Source organism: Vanellus vanellus (genome assembly GCF_965231255.1).
Source record: "Vanellus vanellus genome assembly, chromosome: 3".
Classification (NCBI taxonomy): Eukaryota; Metazoa; Chordata; class Aves; order Charadriiformes; family Charadriidae; genus Vanellus; species Vanellus vanellus.
The window spans coordinates 21,836,035-21,859,459 of NC_138907.1; the positions used below are offsets into that span (position 1 = coordinate 21,836,035).

Below are 23,425 nucleotides of genomic sequence, written 5' to 3' on the forward strand. Positions count from 1 at the left end.
TCTGACTGCTTTAGACGACATCCCTTGGAATTCAAGTTTCCCTCGGATAGACGCACAAGTGGTAAGTTCTCCCCACCACCCATTCCCAGGAGCACCACCAAGTCCCAGTAGCACAGCCCTGCCCTGTGTGTTAGCGGAGGGGGCTGCGGGGTTTGCCCGAGCCCTGGGGCAGGCGAGAGCAGCCTGGGGAGAAGGCACGGTCCAGCCCTCATCATCTCCCCGAGGGACTCATGCGCCCACAACAAATGCTCTGCCCAAAGGACAGAATTAGGGACCTGCAGAGATAAAAGTCAAACCTGCAGTTCAAAGAGAAAGGAGATTGTTTGCCAGCAGCACTCACAAATCTGTTGTGTAAGCAGACTGGTAACTACACAGATTTTTGCATGCACAATTATGCACATACTCAAGATCTGACTCAGCACAGGAATTAAATTCCATGCTAGGAGAGGCGTCTCTCTTACCCACTCACCCATGCTACCAGTAAGTCCTCAAAAAAACGAAAATAAAAAAATACTCACACTTCCCGCTAGCTGTCCAAAAAGCTTTTTAAAGCTGGGTTCGATGTCATCTTCGCTGATCTCAGTCTAGAAGAAAGAAACAGAGAATATGGAAAGGAGGAACTTTTCTGCCTGAGAAAGATATAATGCATTTCCTTGCCCCTAGTAAAAAACAATTTAAACGGGAAAGTTGAAGGTACAGGGTGCTGTTACTTTGATTTTAATCAGTTTTATTTTCAGAGGTGCCTCAGAATGCTGGCATTGCAAACACCGCAGGAATTAAGAACTTTTGCAATGGCTTTTACTAAAATAAACAAACCCACTTTTAAAAATTCTTTATTTTATTAAAAAAAAAAATAATCACACCCAAATTCAGAACTTCATTGTTGCTGCTACTACTGTTGGACTAGCTGTCTTCATTTAAAGACAAGAAAGCAAAACTAAGTTCTCATCTTGAAAAAAAAAAAAAAAAAAATTAAGTCACAGAGTGGTAGACACATTAGTAGGCAAAATATCTCCAGCAAGACCAAGCATATGGTGAGCCACTACTTACTCATGGAAACGACATTGCATGCAAAAACACCCCTATGCCGAAAGGGCACTCTCAAATTCCTGGAGGGCACAGGGAATTTCCCATGGCTCCAGTTACCTCTGCAGAGAATAGCTGATCTCCTCTACCTGGAAAGCCCAAGTTCACCACTCTGGATTAAGGACATCCCGTGTTTCCATTATTGCTTATGATGCTTCCGTTTGCTGGACATTCAACTATGGATATCGAAAGATCTGTTTCCAAAAGTGGGACAACAGTTCTTGATCATGCCTATAGCAAAATGCCGTCCTGCACAGGGAACAGAGCACTCCAACCCCCCTTATTTATGGCAAAATTATCTCCATTTAAAAAATTTAAGTTAAGATATACCTCTTCAAAATTGGCCTCAATTTCATCATCTATAACCCTAGAAAGATAAAGAAATCAATATTAAACTCAAAACAAGTCGCTTTTCTGATGCCCTTGCTTCAAGCGATTCTTTAAATTAAGGGAATAACGATGAGTGTTCAAAGCTCAGGGGTTACTGGGTTAAATCAGCCACAGACACTGCATATCACCAGTGAAAGCAGTGTTCTGCCAGCTGTGGCAACAAGAGTTTCAAAACACATTACGAACTGTGCAACGTCCTGCAGAGTCACAGACAGGATTTTGGGTCAGACATAACCCTTTGGGTCACTTAGTGCCACTGCCTACAGACCTCAGCCCAGGACCAGGCTCTCAGGTGCGAATTAAACTTCTATCTAATAATTTTTTTTTTCCTTTTTTCCTTTAAAACAGCAAAAGTGAGAGACTTAAAGTCATTCAGATGTGCCAGAGTGGGAGAAGTCTTTCACGCTGTCCCCCAGCTGCTGCGGGAGCATCACACCTACAGATGGTGCACAAGCACCGCTAAGGGCCCATCAAAAGCTGGACGTGCCCTCACACAACTGACACCCCAGTTTTCTCACTGCTGCGGAAACATGCAACAAAAGATTACAGAATAGTTGGAAGGTTTTTGCTTGTTTTGAATCAGAGAACTCGGTATGAAAGATCCCGCACCCCTTGCCAAGGCCTTAGCCCAGCTGCTCTTTAAGATGGGACATGTCTATATGCCAAGAAGGCCAACACCATCCTGGCCTGCATCAGGAATAGTGTGGTGAGCCGGACTAGGGAAGTAATCATCCCCCTGTACTCGGCACTGGTGAGGCCTCACCTCGAGTACTGTGTTCAGTTTTGGGCCCCTCACTACAAGAAGGACATTGAGGTGTTGGAGCGTGTCCAGAGAAGGGCTACAAAGCTGGTGAAGGGTCTGGAGGACAAACCGTATGAGGAACGACTGAGGGATCTGGGGTTGTTTAGCCTGGAGAAGAGGAGGCTGAGGGGAGACCTTATCACCCTCTACAACTACCTGAAAGGAGGTTTTAGAGAGATGGGAGCTGACCTCTTCTCCATGGCGACAAGTGATAGGACAAGAGGAAATGGGTTCAAGTTATGTCAGGGCAGGTTTAGATTGGATATTAGGAAGCATTTTTTCACTGAAAGGGTTATTAAACATTGGAATAAGCTGCCCAGAGAGGTGGTGGATTCACCATCCCTGGAGGTGTTTAAGAAAAGGGTAGATGAGGTGCTTAGGGACATGGTTTAGGAGTGGTGGTGTTTTTATCAGGGTAGGTTAATGGTTGGACTTGATGATCTTAAAGGTCCCTTCCAACCTCACTGATTCTATGATTCTATGATTCTATATTTTTTCAGGGCTTCGGAGTTAATGGTGTGGGTTGAGCCAGTTCCATTAAAACCCATTTTAGTTTTATCAAAGGTATCATTTGGTTGGGCAAGTATCTTTATTTTTTTTTTCCAGTCTGATCCCAAAGGTGTGGTATCAATTGTCGCAATCGGTTTGTTCCCAGACAGCGGAAAGCACACACATTTCTGTCTCCCAAGGGGAGAGCCCAGCCTGACGCCCTCTGGGGCTCTCTCCTCTCCACAGGCCAACCTCTGCTGTGCCACCCAGCTGCCTACAGCCCAATACCCAAAAACATCTGCCCAGACAAATTATAATAATAATTTGTTATATTATACTATTTTATTATTAAGTCACCACTCCTTCCTGCTAAGTTTACTCAAACTTTCCTCAATTGCACAGGGAGAAACCGGGGACAAACAAGAACTGCCGGCACCCCATCCACGCAGGGCAGTTGTGCATCCCCCCCCTCCCCGGTCCCTGCGGGATGTACCCCAGGCCCTGGGCTGCTCCATCCTTCCACACCCATCAGAGGGACCAGAGGTCACCCACGTGCCCATACCACTCTTACGTGGTTACAAAAAAGCTACATACGTGGAGTTCGCGTTTTTTTCAGAGAAGACTCGCAGACAGAAATCCCCGTTCTTGTTGGGTTCAAAGGTTGAGGGCACGATGATATATTCTCCCGCAGGGAGCTTGAACCGGTTCAGCACTTCTCGGAGGTTGATGAAGGTGTTCGATTTTTCTCTTGCTTTGTTGGTCAGGAAAAAGTTTTTGCTCAGATGAATATTCGTCTGGCCAGAAAACTTAGGAAAAGCAAAGAAAGAAGGAAAAAACACCCACAGTTTGCATGTATTTGCATTTACAAGTTAAAAATATAATAGATATGACAATTAGCTATGTATGGGGAAAAAAAGAATAAATATGTCCATTCAACAGAAGCAAAAGAGAGAAGAGGCAGGGGTTGGGTACATCGCACCACAGTCCTCCTGAGCTGTGGGTGCAAGAGCATGTTGCAGAATATCTCAATAAATCATTTGGGTCGTGCTTATGTTTTGCAGTTGATGAACAGTTTGTGAAGACATCTGGCAAACTATTGTACCAACCATTTCTCTTTAAAATGAGATGGATTACGACCCATGTCCCTCTGGTCTCCAGAGATGGTGCCGCCTGGGGACTGCAGCTCAGCTCTGCCTTTGAGGCCAGGCTGCCTCAAGGCAGAGATCCTGCTTATGGGGGCCTCCAACAATAAAATAAACATTATGCCTTATAAAAGCATATTTGGAGCGTAACGTCTTCCAGAAGAAACTCCTCTGCACAGGGTCTTACAGGTGGGCTAGCTCACATCTAGAAGCAAACATCAGAAACATGCACGCTTCAGAAACCTCCCCCTTCCCGTCCTCCCGGATTTTTAAGAATGCAAAACCTGTCAGACCCGCTGCCATGGCGGGAGATAATATTCCACCTTTGGGGGGGAAAGAAGAGTCACGGGACTGTAGCTACAGTCTCTTTTTTATGGAAGTCAGATTTTTGAACCACTAGGGTGAGAACTGAACGGCCGACCGAATACTGCTAAAGCATTCTAAAGGTACTTAAGGTATTTCGTTAACTGGTCACACCATTTCCTTTCCTGATGAAACAACGTTTTACATGACAGCAGCTGGTTTGAGCGTAGCCTCGGGAGCCGCGAGGTGCCCTGGCTGCTTTGGGTGTACCCTCGCAGGTAGAGCAAGCCCCATCATGAGGTTACCCGGGCGTTTTGCTCAACCTCACTCAGGCATTTTGCTCAACCTCACTCGTTCCCCTGAGGAGCAACAGCTCAGAGGCATCTACAGCCCGGCCTCGTATTGCGTAGGCATCACCGCATCGCACACCCCTCTCTGATCCCCAGGGCGTGCTATTAGCTACCCGCAGGTAGAAAGAGAGAGAAACCAATAAAGACGGTGCTTAGGGAAATGAAAATAAACACCTCCTTGGAATATTAGTTGCGGGTCAAACATGAAATCTGCGCAAACCTGAGAAAAGCAGCTGCGCTCTGGGGCAGCAGGTGTGGGTCTGGGCTGGGAGAAGACCCCTGCAAGAGCAGCTTTGGTGAGTTTCTGCAGTACAGAGAGCTCTTATCCCAACCCAAGACACTCTGAAAACACACTGGCTCAAGCCCTCTTCCAGAATAAACAGCCTCTAACTTTAGACTCTACATAGTCAGTATTGTCCTGCAGCGAAGGACGATCCTCTTCCCACAAACCATTCAGCCCCAACTCTGCATCTTGACCACCAACGAACGCTACGTACCTCTGGGGGCACCTGCAAGGAGAAAAAGAGAGAGAGAGTTATTTGCTTGCTAGAATGGCAGCTCCGGGGCTGCTACTTTTCCCTGCTGGTTAGTGTGTACATTCACATTCTCAGGAGTCAGCTCAAGCGTGAAGGTGAGCCCTAAGCCCTTGTCACCCAACGCTGACTGCTGGCTCTGCTCCCGAGTCCATCCTGGAGGCAGCTGGGGCTCACCCAGGGCAGCGTGGGCAGCCTGGTACAGATGCAGCCAGACTGGTCGTGGCTTCCTGCTGACCCTCTACTCTGCTGCCCACTGTGATATTTTTAGTAGACTCAGTTTCTCTACTATTTCTTTCCACCTTCTCTTTCACCCTCTTGCCCCTCTTGCCTCTCCACCACCAGGAGAGAAGGCAGGGGCTGAGCAAGACAATGACGTGCTTTTTTATTTCCTTATGGGTTCAGGGGACCTAGCTTTGCTTTAAGACTTATTTGCCTCCAGGGACCAGATTCTTTGACAAGCTTTTCCAAAGCTGGGATGTTGAGAAAGCAAGCAGTTGGACATATTGCCTATGGTTACAGAGCAACCTGCAGGCAAGACCATTATTCCTGTTTTCGCTGCCGGTTAACCAACGCTGCTTTGCAGCTCTGAACAAAATGTCCTGCTTAAGGAGTTACCATAGACACGTCTCTGACCCTTTATTCAGCAGAAGGAGTCTTACAGGTGTTGTGGCTGGTTCTGCTGTTGGGTTCGCGTTCCCCCAGCTAGTGTGGGTGTCCCAGCTACGGTCACATTCCTACCACGGTTGCTCTCATCCCGCTGCTTTTCAATGCAGCCTGACAAGCAAAGGTCAGACTGGATTTCTACACTTTTATTTTATTTCATTTTGTTTTTAAATAAATTTTCTTCTCCTCCATCTAGAAGCACAGAATATTGTAGGTGGGAAGGGGCCTCTGTAGGTCATCTGGTCCAACCCCCTACTCAAAGCAAGGCCAGTATCAACGTTAATGATGTTGCCCGGGACCTTGCCCAGCCTAGGTCTGAACATTTCCAGGAACGCAGATTCCATCGTCTCTCTGGGTACCCATCCCTGTGTTTGACCACTGTTTTTGTGGAGGGTAGCTTTCTAGACATCTAAATGGCATTTTCCTTGCTGCAGCTGGTGTCCAACTCAACCCAGCTGAGTTTTGATAGAAAGCCCAGTCTGAGGACTGCACTACCCCATTTATAGGGTGAGTTTTCCTTTTCCTCCCATGCACGTCTACTGCCTTACTTGCCTCATAAATCGCAAAGCCGATGGTGTGCATGTCCTCTCCCATCTTCCTCTGCTTCCGCCGATGCTTCTGAATGAGGCCAATGAGGAAAGTGCAGCCCCCCTCAGGATCATCAGGATCCTCATCTTCTTCCTCCAGCTTGATTAAATACTGTGGATTCGTCCAGAAAGTGTCTGGGAATTGGATTTATGCAAACTCAGAGGCTGAAAGCAGCCGTGCCGATATATACATGTCAGCTGGGACAGATGCAAAACTGATTTCTAAAACGAGCTGTGAGGAAATCTATCACTCCCACCCCAGCCTCTACAACCACAACTAGACCCTCACCGGGGAGCCACATTTCCCAAATGGACCTCAGTGCCAGATATCCCAGGTACATCACCCTCCTCCTCCATAAGCCACCCCAAACCAGCTCCCAGGAGAAGCTCCTAGAGAAAGTACAAGTGGACGAGTATAAAGGGTTTCTCCTTCAGATTGGTGACTGCACGCTCTTACTTGGGTAATTCCTGCAGCCCCCTGCAGTGGCTCCTCGCCTCCAGTTCCCATCCAGCTTCAGCAGGCTCCATTTCTTGTACCTGTCGCTTGCCAGGGTGTCTGGAGTGAGGTTGCAGATCTCCAGGCGGGAGTAATGCCTCAAGAAGTCGTTGAACGCCATCCTGTGGGAGGCAATGCCACAGACAACGTCTCCTTAGAATGGACAGGTTTTCTAAACAACCACCTTGTCTATCCTCCGTCTCTCCAGCTGCAGTTTAGCACTAGGATTTGGGGTGAATTTGTTCACTTGTCTTGGAGACTGTACCAGTGTACTGGGAGAGGTTTCTACGTGTGAAAAAAAAAAAAAAAAAAAGCAGAGAAGACATTCCCTTCAGCCTGAATGGAAACCCAGTGGTACTTACCAAAATTCCCCATCTTCATGCCTCCTGGTCAGCCGCTCCCGCACCTCAGGGTCAACGCCACTCCAGTTTGGGCAGCTGAAACACAACCCCACGTCAGCTACAGGGTACGGTAAAGGTTAAACCCTAATGTAGCTGTTCTGGCACAACAATTTCACTTTCTTACAGCTCCATGCAATTGCGATACTCCACAGTATCTAGCTGATAGCAGTTCCAGGGGTCTCAAACCATAGCAGGATTAAAATACAGGGACCTGGGATATTCAGTACCTTGCTTAGTAAATACCCAAAGTAAGGATCAGAAACAGAGTTTTACTTGCAGAAAGTGCTGATGCCTTGGCTGAGATGGAGCTTTATTTTAGAAAAAGCAAGACCCAGAATAAATACTGCCCAGCCCCAGGAGTGAGTAAACTCCAGCTTTCATTGCTAACAACAGAAACAGATTTTTAAAGCCCTTTTAGAAAGTAAGTTTTCAGAAGCTCACCACTGAACACAGGCTGTTAAAGAAGCAGAAACTACAGAGAGGCTTCTAGGACCCATCAGCCAAATCACTGCACCTTGCACAAAGGCAGGTGTTTGTACGAAGCGCACCGCATGCTGTGACGCCTACGTGGGAGATGACAGTGGTGGGACGCTTCTTTTAAACAGCTCAGAGCACATCCAGATATGGCTTAGAGAGGAATTTGTGGTAGGGAGAAGAGAGACGACAGCAGAAACACAATCATACCCCTGCAGTAAAATCCTACAGGCAACATGCAAGCAATGGACTCACTTGTCGTTCCACTTTCCGGTCCATTCCACTTCCCCCCAGGGATTTCGGATTCTGATCAGCTTCTGCAGCGTTCCTCGAAAGTTCACCTGGTGGGATCAGAAGTGTATGGAGAGTTACCCAGGGACTCAGCACTGAGCTCCCTTCCACCTTTTCTATGGGAATTAAAGGATGTGACAGAGTATCTCAGTGCTCTACAAACACTAAAGTGTATATACACAAATACACACTTATCTGTTCCAAAAGACATGAAGTCAAACTTATTTTGAATGAGCTCCACACACCCAAGCTCGCCCAGAGAAGGTTTTTGTGCAATCAAAGCTCATGATAACCAAAATGTCTGTTTTGTGCTGCTGAAAAAAAGCTACCTCTGATAGGATTTCAAGCAAAGGGAATGTAAAGCTGCTACAGGACTTCCAAAAAGCAGGTACAAGGGGATATTTCCCTAAAGTTTTCATCTATGTACAAACTGCCCTTTCACATTCAAATTAATTTCTTCTCCCTCCCTATATATAATCTCAACCGCACCCACTACAAGAGATGAGATACTCAGTCTGGCCACAGCCCCTTTGACCACACGAATGCCAGGACAGCACCTCCTCCCACCGCGCCAAGGCCCTGGCTTGTTATCTGCCCATCTCTGTGCGCACAGAGGCCAGCCCAAGCAAACCTGTATGAGTTTCAGTGGGAACACGCGGTATTTATGGGGAACACAGGTCATTAAGTTGAGGAAGGAGCTGGCGCACCTCTGGAGCCCGAAGCCAAGAAAACTGCACAGAGCATCAGCAGCGCACAGTACAGAAATTATTCTCCAGTGCCCGAGATGAACTACCCTTACAAAGCCTGCTACGTCCACAGGAAAAGCCTGGCTAAGTCACGCCTATCTGCAAATTAAGGTCAACAAACTCCTTCTTCGCTGCTTTTGCTGTGAGAGGAGGACCAAACGCACGCAGATGGACCTGCCCGTTAGCAGCGCCCACTTCAGCGCAGCACGTCAGCGGCTCTCTACCCCTCACTCTGAAGTTCCAGAGGTATTTCAGAAACAATTATTGGTGAAGTGGCTGAAAGTCCATTACACACCTGGAAGAACACCACGATCTGCTTCTTTTGTTTGCACTGGCCTTACCTTCACCAGTCACCTGCTCTTGGACAGGCACCTTGCGTTCCAACACCATGCCCGGCCCAAAGGTGCTATTCAGCAGGCATTTAAGGGACAATAATATATTTTATTTTGGCACACATCTCTTGCACATGTTGCTGCGCATTTCAGGTACAGTGCTGCCTGCTACAGAGACGTGTTGAGGGGCCCGGTGACCAGCAGAGGGTAGTGTGCCCTCTGCACAGGGCTTCCCACTGCCCCCCTCACTGGGAAAAAGCAGTACTCAGGGATTAAAAGGGGTTGGTTTGGTTTTTTTTGGTCAAACCCCCAAGAAGCCGAGTTTGCCTTTATCCAAAACATACCAACTAATTCAGTATTTCTTCAGAAAGAGGGGACTCAAAACCTGATTCGACAAAACGGATGAGACCGAGGAATTTGCCAAGTTGAAGACGAAGCTGTGTCTGCCGCGGCCTGGGGATGGCTACGCACAAAGCTCGCTGCCTTTCACCCCTTTGGGGAAGCGCACCTACCTCCTCTGCCCCGGTGACCGAGTACGCATGTCCCTTCACCAGCTTCTGGGAAGTGACTGCCTCTGTCTCCGCTGCACTGGTGATCTGGAGAAGCAAAGAAAGTTGGTGAGCGTGACTCCCCACATGGAAGGGGATCCAACAGAGCAAAGCTTCCCCCTCCGACAGAGCTTTAACCTCGCTGGGAGGCTGCAGGGGTGGCTTAGCTGCTGCACAGAGGCAACGAGGGATCTGTGTGACAGAGCAGGGAGAGGGGACAGCAGCACATGTGGTGGTGCTGGAGCCTCTGGGGCCCAAGTTTGTGGCACGGGGTGCACACCAGAAGTCCTGCACTGCAGCAGAGGTCCCTTCTGGCTCCAAAACACTTGGAGCAGCACATCCCCTCTTGGGCACCTCCAAACGCTGTACAAAGGGAATACACACGATGAACTCCATGATCCCAAGGGACCAGGAGGAAGACAGGGGATGACTGGCCTGAGGCTGCCCAGGCATCACCAGGGATCACACCCAGGTCCAGCAAGCCCCAGTGCTCTGCTTTTGGGTCAAAACACCCCCTTTGGCTCCACAGCGTGGTGGTAGGTTCCCCTTCCTTTCCCCAGCACCACCACCCTATGACCTGCCACGCAGGGCAGCAAGGGAAAAGGCTGTGTTTTGGATGCCGTTCGTACCTGAAGGCATATCACCCTCTCACTTTTTCACGGCCATTACAATACTGGGGCAGTCAGGCCTATAAACACTGCAGAGAAAAATCACTTCTTCCTAGAAAGTGACTGCTCGACGTCTTGCTCTAAAGATGCTTAAGCCTCTATAAAATGTATGTTTGCCATTGCCTTCCCACCATTTCAGAAAGTGTGTGATCTTTAAACAAGCAGATCTGAAGCTTATCAAAAAGAGAGAGTGGGATCAAGCGGGCAGGATTCCTGCTGTCAATTCATGCCCTATTATTGCCCCGCAGTGCACTCTCCGTGTAACGCTTAACCTCTGTGTCCCTATTTCTCCAACAGAAGAGAGGAAAAGATTTTACAGGATTTTTCAAAGGCTAAACTCACTAATAATTAGTTTATAATACAGAAAATGTCAGCACTTACCAACAAAAGAGTATGTTTACTTCCTCCCACCCCCAAAGAGATTTGTATCATTTTGGGACAAAATTCCAGATGTCAGATTCTTATCTAAATGCAAACTAGTGAAACAGGCCTCAAAAGTGCTGTGAAGTCGCACGCCGACATCAACCAAGTACTTTTCCTGCTGTGAAGCTTCCCTCTCCTGTGACTCTGATTTAACTTAAAAAATGGGAGGAAACACTTGAGTTTATATTATGAACGGGGTCCCTGTAAGCAGTTTACCTTCCCTTTGGACATAGCTAAGATGTAATCTCCGTTGGGAGTAGGGTGATTATGGTAATCACAATACTTAGACTCGCTTCAGTTCGGCTAAAAGCGATGCTGCATCCTTGCAGGCAGGGCCAAAGCTCCTCTTTTCCTTCTGGTGCAGGTTCAGCTTTAGGCAACGTGTTTTCCCACAAAGCCTTTTAAAGACCTGGCAACAGTTCAAGCCTCTCTGCTTCGAGAACAGAGCCCAGAATTTTTGGGAACATTTTGGTAAGATCTGTGTGACTTAACAGGCTACGGCAAGGACGGAGGTTGCCACCTCTGAGCATCTGACAGCAGAAGCCATTCGTAGCAGCTTTGTGTCCAAACCCACCCAGCCTGCACCAACCTGCTGCCAAGCTACGGGCTTTCTTAAGAACAAAGATCTACGTCAGGATGCCTAAAACAAGTTTCCTGTATGGTTTGTTACCACGAACCTATGAAACAGGAAAAGCTTTAAGTCTCAAGGAAGAAAAACATGGGAGGCATTGAGCTTTTACGCATGAAGTCAACCTATTTTGATTTCAACCTATTTTGAGACACAATGCCCCAGAAAAGCACATGCCTGTGTCACACTCTTGGGTCAAAGGGAGCACAGAGAACTGGAGGCAGAGGGGACCAGCATCCTTTGTGCAGCTCCTGTGGATGGACCCCAGCTCCATCCCCGAGCTGCCCGCATGCACAGCAGGAGCTGAGCATCCACCAATAAGCCCACTAACTCACGTCAATGGAGCAGCCAAGGAGAGAGCCTTTCTGAAGTGCCTTCTGAATTATTTTGAAGAGGTTGGGTGGTGCCTTCTGCAGTTCATACCATTCTGCAATTCCACCAGTGAAGTCCTCAAAGCCTTCAGTGGTGGTGCCACCAGAGAGAGACTCATACGAGCCGTTCAGCCTGCACAAAAGGGGGCACACAAACACAAAACCATCAGGCTTCCCATTTTCCTCTTCTCACATACACAACCATCAGAGGGAAGAGGGTAGATTTAGATATGATATTAGGACGAAATTTTTCACTCTGAAGGTGGTAATGCACTGGAACAGGTTGCCCAGAGAAGTGGAAGCTCCATCCCTGGAGGTGTTCAAGGCCCGGCTGAATGGGGCTTTGAGCAACCTGGTCTAGCGGGAGGTGTCCCTGCCTGTGGCAGGGGGGTTGGAACTAGATGCTTCTTAAGGTCCCTTCCAACCCAAACCATTCTGTGATTCTACAATCAGGTTCCTTATTCTCCTCTTGGAGAGGGGCACTCAGTTGTGCCAACTGTCACAGCTTTTCTGCTTTCAAAAGCAACACAGCAGCTATGAACGTGCCCCCCCCCAGTTTTGCTTCTGACACCTCTGTACTTGGAGAGCCCATCTTACACAATCATGTATACGGGTTGCAGCTTCATATCAATGAAAAAATCATGATCGTTATTTGAAGAAAAAATATTAAAAGAAAAAATATATCAAGACCCAACAATTTGCCTCTCTAGTTCCACACATTCTTTTAATTCCTTTAACAGTTATAGGTCTAATTTTCAGCTGACCTAAATCAGCTCAATTTCTTAAGCCAATTGAAGATAGTAATGTTAGATGGCGGAATTCCTCCCCGATGATCCCAAAACTGGAAATTCGGGTTTGAAAGACCTGGGCACGTGGACCGGCGTGCCTTGCACACTGAAGCACAGCAGCTGCAAGCCCTCACAGGAGCGTAGAGCAGATGAAGTGGAGCTTCCCAGGCCCCGGCAGCAGGGGATAGCAGTCTGGGAACAGCCTTGCCGTGAGATGCAAGAACTGTTTTTCCTGGCTACCAGCAAAGCCCGTACTTTTGGCTACTTGTCTTAAGCACCTGCCAGCAAAGCTTTACTAAAGCAGCCACTGTGGGATACCCGAGAAGTTTTAAAGAGTAACAGGCTGACATTTTAAATGCGCAGTATCTGTGCAGTTGGGGATGCTATGGGGAAGGAGAGGCACAAGGACATTTGAGTGGGTTAAAAGCAGTCTCCCCCGCCCCAGCAGGGTCGCCCTGGCCTTGACTCACTTGGCATAGGCCTTCTCCAGCAGCGCGCTCCAGAACTCACTGCCCTCCGCCGAGTGCACAAAGAGCAGCTCCCCGTTCTTGGTGGGCAGCCTGTCGTCCACCACGACGTCCACCCACTCCCCATACTGCCAGAACTGGAAAGAGAGCACAAACTCCTCATCACCGCCCCGTGCTGTGCATTCAGGTCACCAGGACATTTTATCTGCTAACACTGATCTCCTAGAGGAAAAGAAATCCCCCCTCACAGCCAGCTTCACCCACCCTGGGCAGGTATGCATGTCCTCAGCTGGATCTGCTGATGGAGGAAGGACCACCAAAGACCCCTGCTTGCAGCTTTTTGCTTAGTAGTCTTCTTCCTTCCACCAGCACCATCCTTTTTGGATGCCCCCGTTCTTCTGCCCGGCCCCTTGATGCCCCTCAAAACATTCCAGGAAACAGCACACACGTGGACATAGCTAGCCACACCAATTCCTGGCCAACAACCCTGGGGGGACAGCAATAGCCAGTTTTCCATCTACCTGGAAGTGGAAAATTCCTGCATATTTATCCTGGAAGCTCTGGTCTTTGGGAACCACACGGGCCAGTATTTCTTCATTCAGGGTGAGAGAGGCAATAGCGGCCAAGAGCCAACAGTCCCCTGTTAAAAAAAAAAAAAAAAAAAAAAGTTCATTATTGAAACCTCATTCTTTAGTTTTTGTACTACATAGGGATTGTGCATTATAACTAATAACCACCTCAGCTGCGATGAGATGATCCCTCCCACCACTTTACCTCTAAGGCAGATCAAACGCAGGTACAGAAACACACACCATTTCCAGGCAGGTGTTGCATTTCCTCAAGACCAGAGTAATTTAAAAAAAATAAAGTAAAAGCAGACTTTTTATGATCTACCAGCACAGTTATCACCCATGATGGGACTATTAGAAAGAACGCTTAATATTCAATTGAGTGTGTACAGGTCAGGAAGCAGGATGGGGAAAAGGCAAAGAGCTGGGCCTGTGAGCACATGCAGGTACTCAGGGGTGCAGTCTCTCCTCAAAAAGTCAGTGTTTTCTCAAGCACAGGCTGTTTTCCTTTCCTTCCTCCACATTTAATCAACGCCTGTTGACTTGCCATCCAGAGGGCTACCCTATGGACAAGCTCCCTTTAAGGTCTCTTGCCAGACTCCTACCAAACAGGAGCTCCTTTCACCTAATACAGCTCTGGAGGCTCATGCTAGAGGCCTTCCTGTTTAGTCCCACATCCCCTCTCTGGCGCTAGCCACCAGAGAGTCAGGAAAGGTCTGAAGGCTGGTACTGTTCCCCAGTCCCGCACACCTCTTCACCCTTCCTGGGATGGAGCCAACATACACCGAGCCTGCACACCACAGCCCCAGGGCCCAGGCTGTCTGGACAGTATTTTTCCACACCATCTCCTACCAAGCAGAGGGAGGAGGAGACCACAACTATATAAACATTACCTCTATTTTTTGTAATTATCTTCAGAAACCAGTGTAACTTTAACAGAGTGATTACCTTGTTGCTCAGCCCTGGGGTTTCTGCAGCCCATTAGCAAGGTGATTAGAGATTTAAAGACCCGGCTGATCCCCTGACTCCCACAACCCAACACAAAACTCCCTGTTCCCATCACCAGCTCTGCTGTCGCCTTGCTTAGTGAGCACCAGGAAAGTCACTATTACACATCAGATCCCACAGAACGGTCCTGCAGCGTGTGTAGGACAGCAGGTTCAAGAAACATGAACCAGTTGCAGCTGCTAGCAAGTCAGAGGCCAGCAAAGCAGTCGTCTCTATACAGCGAGCTCTATCCTATAGAAAAAGGGTCAAAAGCTCACGGGTGAGAAGCCAGGCTTCAAACGGGTGGCTGGAAGGAAGTCTCCAGGAGAAGTAGCTCTTGGTGACCCTCAGGCTCAAACCCAGCGCTGCTCAGATAGCACAAGGAGATATGCAGCAACCTGCAACCCCCTCCGGGCTGCCCATCGCTTTTCACAACTGACCCCCAGCAGCAGCTCTGCTAATGACATTCATCCCATGGCCCTCTTCGCATCTCACGAAAGATGGAAGATATGGAATTTCAGAATAATTTCCAAACCTGAGATGCTTTGACTATTTCATAACCTAGAGGGGAAGAACCAAACAAACCTTGCCCTTCCGCCCTGCCTCTGGTTGCTCGTACTGCGATGGGATCTTGTGTCAGAGAACTTTTTCAAACAGAAAAATCACCTTGCCATTCTCCTGTGGCAGATTATGAAGCAACGAGGGTGTTCCCCTCCCTCCTCTGCGACAGCACCTCCGTTTCACCCTGCAAAACGGCGACCCTTCTCACAGCCTCCTTCACAGCACCAAGACCCTCCTCCCCGGGAGCTGCGCACCCCCTGGTGCCGTGGCGCGTTCAGAGGCACTGCCGAGCACAGCAACTGTGCTTGCTGGGAAAGAGATTGGGGTCAGAAGATACTGAGAGACATTTTTAGATGGGCTAATCTACAATTAACAGCGTGATCCTCTGTCCCCCAGCCACGCGAGGGCTTTAGCAGTTACCCTTCACAGCAATTCTCTTTACAGAGGAGGATGTTAAAGGGCTCTGCAAATAAACCCTTTGGTCAAAAGGCAACAGTGGGACTTTAACTTCGGTTCAGCTTAGATCTGTGCTCTCCCACACACAGCCTGCCCGCACAAAGTTCTTTGGGTTTTTTTTGTTTGGTTGGTTTTTTGGTGTTTTTTTGTGGTGGTTTTTTTTTTGTTGTTGTTGTTTTGTTTTTTTTTTTTTTTGACAAAAGGAGCCTTCAAACAAACCTGACAACCTGGTAATCACTTGAGAGAGACTGACCAGAGATTTATTCTGTACCGCGGATCCCTGTTTTCATTAAGTCTCCAAAACAGGTAGTTTCTGAACAAGAGGGGTTCTTCAAGTTCAAGGGACAACTGCCTGATAGAGAACAGCCCTGGCACTTTGACTGGGGCTCTTTTGGGGTCAGGCTGAATTAACATCATACTACCTCTGAAATAATATCATATGTTCTCCACTCCTTCCTCCTTAACTTATTATTCTCCCACTGGCACTCATCACACAGCAAGTCAATTCATTAACCCAGACAAAAAGTCTTTCAATCTCCTTACTGACTTAAAGGAGGTCACAGCTTGTGACAGGCCTCTTCTGGGTCAAGAGAGCAGTGGGTTGTTACGTATTTGGCAGCAGAAATATCATATATCAGAGACATTGTGGGAGGAGGGGATGGATGTAAATATACACGTGCACTGGACCAGCACACACCACAGGGGAGCTGAGCACTCTCCATTAACACCCCAGCACTGCAGGCAGGTGGATAACCCTTGGCCTCCCCAACAAATACTTTTCCAGCACTCAGGAGCCACCGTGTGTTTAAGACCAACAAACCCCTAAAAGAAAAAAAAGCAATGATCTTCATTCTCCTTGCTGTGCCACTGCGCTCCTGCTCCAGCAGGAACAATCATTCACACCTGGGAAAAGTTAGCAAGCCTTAGTGAGTCTTTGAACTTCTAACAAACAGCAGTCTCAAAGCATCCTGAACCCTGGGAACAGACATGAGACAAGTCACAAATACGCAAACTGATAGGTTAACCGGTCTCATCTCAGCACAGAGGCCAAATAACCGATAACCTGCAGGGAGGTGCCTGTCCAAACAGCAGAACAACCCCAGCACACAACCCACGCCCTGCAAGGCTTTTACGGACAGACACGCACAACTCGGAGGCAAAGTGAGTCTCTGGCTTCTCAGACCCACACTAAGCTAGCCTGAAGCCAGCACAGGTATGCCTACCTAGACTTCTAGGATGCCTTCTCATGGTTAGGCAGATCCACGCTCTCATTCAGATTAAATTAGACAAACCCATAAAGAGAGCAACTCTGCCTGCTCAGCACTGCCGTGCTCCTCCGAAGGCACAGCTGGGTAAAGCCATACAACTCTTGGCCTCTGCAACAAAGCTGCGGACAGAGCTGAAGGCGCTTTGTGCATGCTCTGTCGGGTGGGTGGAAAAAGCCGGAGGCAAGTCCCGTGCCCCTTGTTCGCAGTCAGCTGTGGAGGTATTTTTCCTCTCTATTGCTCAACCTGCAGCATAAACCAGGGTTCACATTGCACAGCCTTAACTTGACCAGGAAAACTCAACCACTCCAAGAGACCCCCACATCATTTGGCACCGGCGTTACTACCCTCAGAAAAACTGCTGATTTAAATTAGTAGCAAGTCTGGCTCAGAGAGCAGCTGTCCCAGCACTCTTCCAAAGAAATATTAGCATTTCTATTCCATAAGCAAGGCAGGGGCTGGGCAGGCAGAGAGCAGCACAGAAAGAATAAGTGCACAACTTGGCATGACCACAGTAGCTCAGGAAACTTTGGTCAAGCTGGTCATGCATCTAGATTAGGAGCACGCACCCTTTAATGCTATAATACGTCTTTGAGTCAGATTTCCCCTATAGGTAAGAAGCACTGAAGCTCAAGGAGGAGAAACTCCCCCCAGAGGACTGCTAAGCCCAGAAGCAGAGTTTACAAAGAATTTCCTTTACTTTCTAGCCGTCCCATCAAGGCAGACGTGAAAAGAAAGAAACAGCAGACTTTGTTGTCAAATGTCTCTGTTGAACTTTATACTGGATTCTAAAGAGAATTTATCAGACAAACATAGATCTTGACTCCGACAACTCTGGGCAAGGTCTTCTTGAGGTTAAAAGGCAAATGCAGCATATACAGGAGACGCACCACCCTTTGGTTTCCACATTTAAAAGTGCTCAAGAGTCAGGATATCATCTCTCCCCTTCTGAACAGTCATCACTAGAAGTAGACCTGATAATTCAAAGCCTGGACGAGAACAGATCTTGTGATAATACCTGGAGCTTTAGCCTGCACTAAGTAAGTGTGAGCAGGGTCTTTACCAAGTAGTCTTAACTATAAGAACTGGTACTTTTGTAAAGCTCTTGACAGTGACTTTGCTTTGATAGAGAAGGAAAGTCCAAGAGGAGGCTAACAAGCAGGTTCTTTATATGAAGACTTTGAAAGGTCTGCTAGCAAGGTTTGGTTAATCATGGACAACTTTTGTAAACGCAAAATACAACAGGCAGAACAAAGTTACCAGGAAAGAAGATTTTGTCAGGCTGTGAATTTATTTATATTAACAAGAAGTACTACTTTTTCTGTCATGCTTCCTTTTTGCTACTATCAATGTTTTACTTCTTATTTCTATATATCCATCTCTGCACTTACCTAATCTCCAGCTATAAATGAGAATGTTCCCAAAAAATGTAATTGCAAGACAAGCATAAATACCTGTAAGAGCTTAAAATTGGCCGTTCTGGAGAGCAGAGGCAAGGAAAGCATCCCCATAAAGCGCCTGGAGGGCTGTAAGCAGAAGGCAGCTCCTCCGACCACTGCCCAGCTCATGTAAGAGCATGGGGTCAAAGGAAAAATGTACATTCAGCCAATCACAGACACCTCATTATTTTAAAACACTCATAGCTATAGATTAACAACCACATCAATGGCTGAACGTATTTATATTGATACCATGGGAGTCCTGGAAGTTTGCTGGTTAGAAACACGAGGCCGTGGCCACTCACACCACAGTGGTTGCCAGCGTGGGAAAACCACGCATCGAAATTTCTAAATTCATCCTACCCAATTCATTATGTTTCCACACATTTTTATTTAAGGAGGAGACACCTGTGTCTAAACAGCAGATGAGAGATAGCGCACTGTGTACGCCCCAGTGTTGTGATACCATGGTGACATCCCCTCCAAAGAAGGCGGTGAAGGGTGAATAAGCTTCCTCTCCGCAGTGGCTTTGGTTCCTCCCCTCTGCTGTACTGAGTCACCACATCCCATGTGCTGCCGTTCTGAGCCAAATACCATCATTGACTCCAACTCTGATACTGCAAAACTAACTCCAAATACTTGCCTTTAAAAGCTTCTCCTAAAAAGCAACAAAAACGGAATAAAGGATAATCCAAAATCCAAGGGGCAGAATTTTGGTGTCTAGAGAACCTAATGAAATGCCGCCTTGGTGAGGGGACAACCTTTTCTGCGCTGATGATCAGCTACGCCTTCTACACATTGCAGTATCATATAGTCCAGGCCAAAAGCAACGAAACAAATTTATAGGCTGTGTCTGGCCCACAGACCAAAGACTCTTGGGCTAAAAGGAACACCGGTACCACTGCTCATTAGCCAAGCCGTACAGTCACACATTCCCTGCCAAGAAGCCTGTTGCAGCAGCGATGGGCGCGTGTGCTTTGGATGCCTCATCTGTCCTGTCCCTGCCGTACTCCAAGATGCTCTGAATGACTTAGCAACAGCGATGGAACTCCATGTGGGTACAAGTCTGTTACTTTGTGATCAAGCCTTTTGGGGGGATAAATAAGACTACAAAAGCTTCCTACGGAAAAAAAGCAACATAATAAAAAGTACAGGTTTCCAAGAACACTTGACATCTTCCACTGCAATCTTCTCTGTAACTTCTCTGAATTTTGCGTGTCAGCAGACAAAGTTCAAGTAAATGGAAGCTGGAGTAAATGTATTGATATAAACGTGGCAGTGGTGGAAAAAAAAGAGCATTTGTATAGCCCATCTGCTGGCCTCATTGTGTGAAAAAGCAGAGATTCACTACAGGCTCTCAGTAACTCAATGGCTATACAGAGAAAAGATCAACAGCATCTAATTTTTAATCAACCACTAAACTGTCACACAATGACAAACTCCTGCCCAGATTCATAGGAAGATAGTGGGGTGAGTCATCGCAGTACATAGTCATGGTGAAAACAGTAATACAACCAAGAACACTAACAACCTCCTATTCAAATATTGTTTCAGGAGGTAAAATAAAACCAGCTGTGAGTCAGTTCGCATCCTTTGGTGATACTGTACAACCTCATGAGAACATCTGACTGCTCCAAAGACCATTAAGGCGACAAATGCTTTCGTCAATTTAAAACAAAGTTTGGCATTAGCAACAGCAACTCCGCAACTTGAAGATGAAGTTGCAAATCTTTCATTCCAGTGCTCTTGCTGCCACAACATCTGGACAGAAAAGCTGGAAGCCTGCAGAAGGCAGAAAGCAACTAAGTGCCTTCAGAAACCAACATCTCTACAAAATGCCAGATGTTGAAATGGCATTACAATAAACTTTAATTTCAAGTTGAACAACTTCTTAGCTGTAAAGCTTCACAATAAAAAAAAAAAAAGACTGACTTGTGCGTTAAGCATCGGGACAGGCTTTATGCCAAAATAGTCATGGTGGGAGTCACGATATCGGGCAGAGAGAGAACACACGAAGGAAGCTGCTGACATGCCAAGGACATCACCGATGACATAATGGAGCCCAATCCACGCCACAGATGATATTGGGGCATGAGGAGAACTAAATTCACAATCTAAGTATTTTTTTATTGTCAGGGCTTTTTAACCCAAATTGCGTCTACTTGTTAAAGCACTAACCTAAATAACTCCTGAAAGAAAATGTAAGCACAAAATATGCGAAATGAGCTTCCCTATCCGTTATATTTTTGGACATGAAAACACAAATAGCAGCATCGGGACTAGAAACTAAGAAGCTGCAGTGTGGCTAATATTATGCCGATGAAAAGCAAACAAACAGAACTTCGTTCCTTTGCCAACCCCGCTGCGAAAGCACAACACACGGCACGTATTAGTCATGTTTCCCTACACTGAGAGCTTTCCCTCTCAACCACGCTATCAGTCTAATCTAAAACTCTCTCCCTGCAGTTATAGAATAAATAGGAGCCTCAGTGCTTCCACCTCAGCTTATTTCCTCTCGCATCCCCGCAGCTGTCCTCCTCGCTGCCTTCTGGGAGGAGAGGCACGGAGGTGCTCGCCTAAAATCCCTTCTGGCAGGCAAGGCAGGAGAGAGACTTTGAGACCGGGGTAAGCCACTCACTTCTCCCTGTACCCTGGGGCTTCCCTGCAGCTGCCGGGGCTCCTCCGGAGCAGCTGACAGAGGAGCTGCTGCCACACAAACTGAGTACCAGCCACGGCAAAAGCAGAGGGCTCACAGGCTGGCCCATCCCTCTTGAAATACCCATTTTTTTTTTATCTTGAGAGCTGGCGAGCAGCAGGGAATCCCTCCTGTGTAATTCGTTTTCTCCGTACTGCATCTTTGCAGGTTTCAGGGGGTTGCTCCTGCTCAGCAGCACTCTCTCCCGCTGGGGAAAAGAAATGCCCCGCTATGCACGCAACTGCTCTTCTAAGCAGACTGTCAAAGGCAGAAATTAGTCAGGTTGCTCTCAGGCACACGGATGTGGACATGAAAGGAAGTGGTAGCGATCAGAAGAGCCATCAGGAAACCAGTCTGTCATATCCCTTCTTGGAGTACACAGCACGGCTGTGCTCAGTGGCCAAACACACATGGGGTCCCTACCTGCAGCTGCCAAGGAAGGGCAAGAAAGATCTGATTTGATACGAAGAGAGGTGGTAGGATGCAAAAGGATATATTTGCAGAGTGAGTGAGTTCGTATAAACTGTGGTGCCCTGGGGCAGCACCTGCATGGAAAACTCAGCTCTCTGCCTCCACCTTACCTAAGGCCCCTTGGCAGATGTCTGTGCGAGTGGCTCCACCAGCTATGAACTGAGGGCTGGAACACAGCTCCTGGGAACAAAACAAGCCTCGTATTACATATATCTGCAGGTAAGGGAAGGAACAAGCCAAATTTAAACAACCGATCGACCACAGCAAGGCAACATCACAAAGATGGAGCAGGTCAGGAACAAACATGGAGCACCAGACACGCTAAGCGCTGTGAGAACGGCAGGTGGTGACCAAAGCTTGTGGGCAGCCATCTCACTTCACAGTATGTGCCAGGAGGTCCACTGCATTTTTACACACGTGCACACACCACTCCGTTATTACCTCCCCGCGACTGACCACGTCAGGGTCTTTCAGAGATGCCTAGACACCCCGGAGACCCTCTGACCCGATGGCTCCCGTGGCCAGACAGGGCTGCTTCAGTAGCCAGAGGTGCGGGTTGAGCCAGGGCTCATAAAGGAAACCTCCGTATCGTGGTCAGCTCATCTCTCTGCTAAGGAAAAGAGTTACCCCAAACGACAACCCCGAGCGCTGCCCAAAACAAGTGGTTTATCCACAAGGAGAGCTCAGGCTGGAAAACCGAACGCCTTTTTTTGCTGTTATTTTTCCAGATGGAGCACGTTACTCCGCCAGCCCGGACACAGGGCCAAGGGGGACACCCCCACACACCTCCTCCAGTGCTCTGAGCGGCCACAGCCTCACAAAACGGGCGCACCGGGACTTTGCAGCCGCCTGGGCGCTGCCCGGGAAGGGGCGCTCAAGCCCGGGGCCGCCCGCGCCCCGCTCCGCGCCCCGACCCGCCGGCGGTGCCGGTACCGGTACCGGGCGACGGGCGGAGAAACGCGCCTGCGGGTGAGCCGAGAGGGAGAAGGGGGAGCGCAGACAGCACATGCACAACCCCCGCAGAATTAAATGAAACCCAGTTTAAGGGGGAGGAGGAAGAGAAAAGTCGGGTGAAAAGGCGCGGTGATGCCGCAGAAGGATGCGACCGCGACCGGGACCGGGACCTCCCCCCACCGCCGCCCTACCGTAGGTCTGCGCCAGACGACGCCCTGCGTCTTGTAGGAGCTGGGCCCCAGCTCTCGGTAGCCGAGGGCGGTGGGGCCGGCGGGGAAGGAGGGGTCCTGGAAGAGCCGCCCCTCCTGCAGGCACTCCTGCCGCAGCGCCCCGAAGTGCTGCCCCAGGTAGGGGACGGCGCGGCCGTGCCGCCCCGCGCCCGCCGCCGCCGCCCGCTCCTTCGCCACCGCCGCCGCCATCCCCGCCATCGCCCCGCCGCTGCCGCCCCGCCCCGGCACGGCCCCGCCCGGCCCGGGCTGACACTACCCCCCCCCCCCCCCCCCCCCCGACCGTCCCTCCCGGCGGGTGTCACGAGTGCCGCCAGTGCTCAGCCCCGCGCAGACCTGCCCCCCCCTCCGGGTTACGGGTGAAGATTCCCTCCCCGGTCTCCACCTCTGTTCCCCGTGGACCCGACGGGAAACGCATCTGCCTCGCTGCTGGGCTCCTCATCGGCTTCACGCCTGCACCAGCCCTGGCTCCCGTATTGCCACATGTATTCATCAATTTAAGAAAAAAAAATAATCAATATTTCCTGTGTAAAAAACCGGAAGGATCCATGTCCAAATCTGTAAGCTTAGAAAAAAGTCAAAGTAGGGGAAAAAACTAATATGGTTCAAAACCTAATACAGCTCAGAAACTAATATAGTACATATGTACCCTGTATTGTCATCCTGTCACAATTTTGAGCGCTGCACGTAACAGAAATCATTTACAGCTTGATTTGCCAGCAGTAACCACAGCACGTGTTGCTGCCACCGCTGGCATGAATCCATCCCACAGCCCCCTGTACAGCCCAAACCGCCCGCAGCGAGTTCCCCCCCCCAAAAG

General features: G+C 48.6%; 1 protein-coding gene across 1 annotated transcript in view; it reads right to left on the reverse strand.

Annotated features, from left to right (window-relative positions):
- LOC309669702 (calpain-2 catalytic subunit) overlaps positions 1-22,806 on the reverse strand; it is a gene marked incomplete at its 5' end in the record, with an annotated part of 29,499 nt that extends 6,693 nt beyond the window's left edge. Inside the window, 13 exons of the mRNA XM_082480457.1 lie at positions 519-584; positions 1,417-1,453; positions 3,362-3,573; positions 6,302-6,483; positions 6,806-6,966; positions 7,207-7,281; positions 7,975-8,060; positions 9,601-9,684; positions 11,691-11,859; positions 12,985-13,118; positions 13,503-13,621; positions 21,535-21,604; positions 22,570-22,806. Coding sequence (XP_082336583.1) covers positions 519-584; positions 1,417-1,453; positions 3,362-3,573; positions 6,302-6,483; positions 6,806-6,966; positions 7,207-7,281; positions 7,975-8,060; positions 9,601-9,684; positions 11,691-11,859; positions 12,985-13,118; positions 13,503-13,621; positions 21,535-21,604; positions 22,570-22,806 — 1,632 coding nt within the window. The remainder of the gene's footprint in view (positions 1-518; positions 585-1,416; positions 1,454-3,361; positions 3,574-6,301; positions 6,484-6,805; positions 6,967-7,206; positions 7,282-7,974; positions 8,061-9,600; positions 9,685-11,690; positions 11,860-12,984; positions 13,119-13,502; positions 13,622-21,534; positions 21,605-22,569) is intronic.
- Positions 22,807-23,425: the final 619 nt, after the last annotated feature.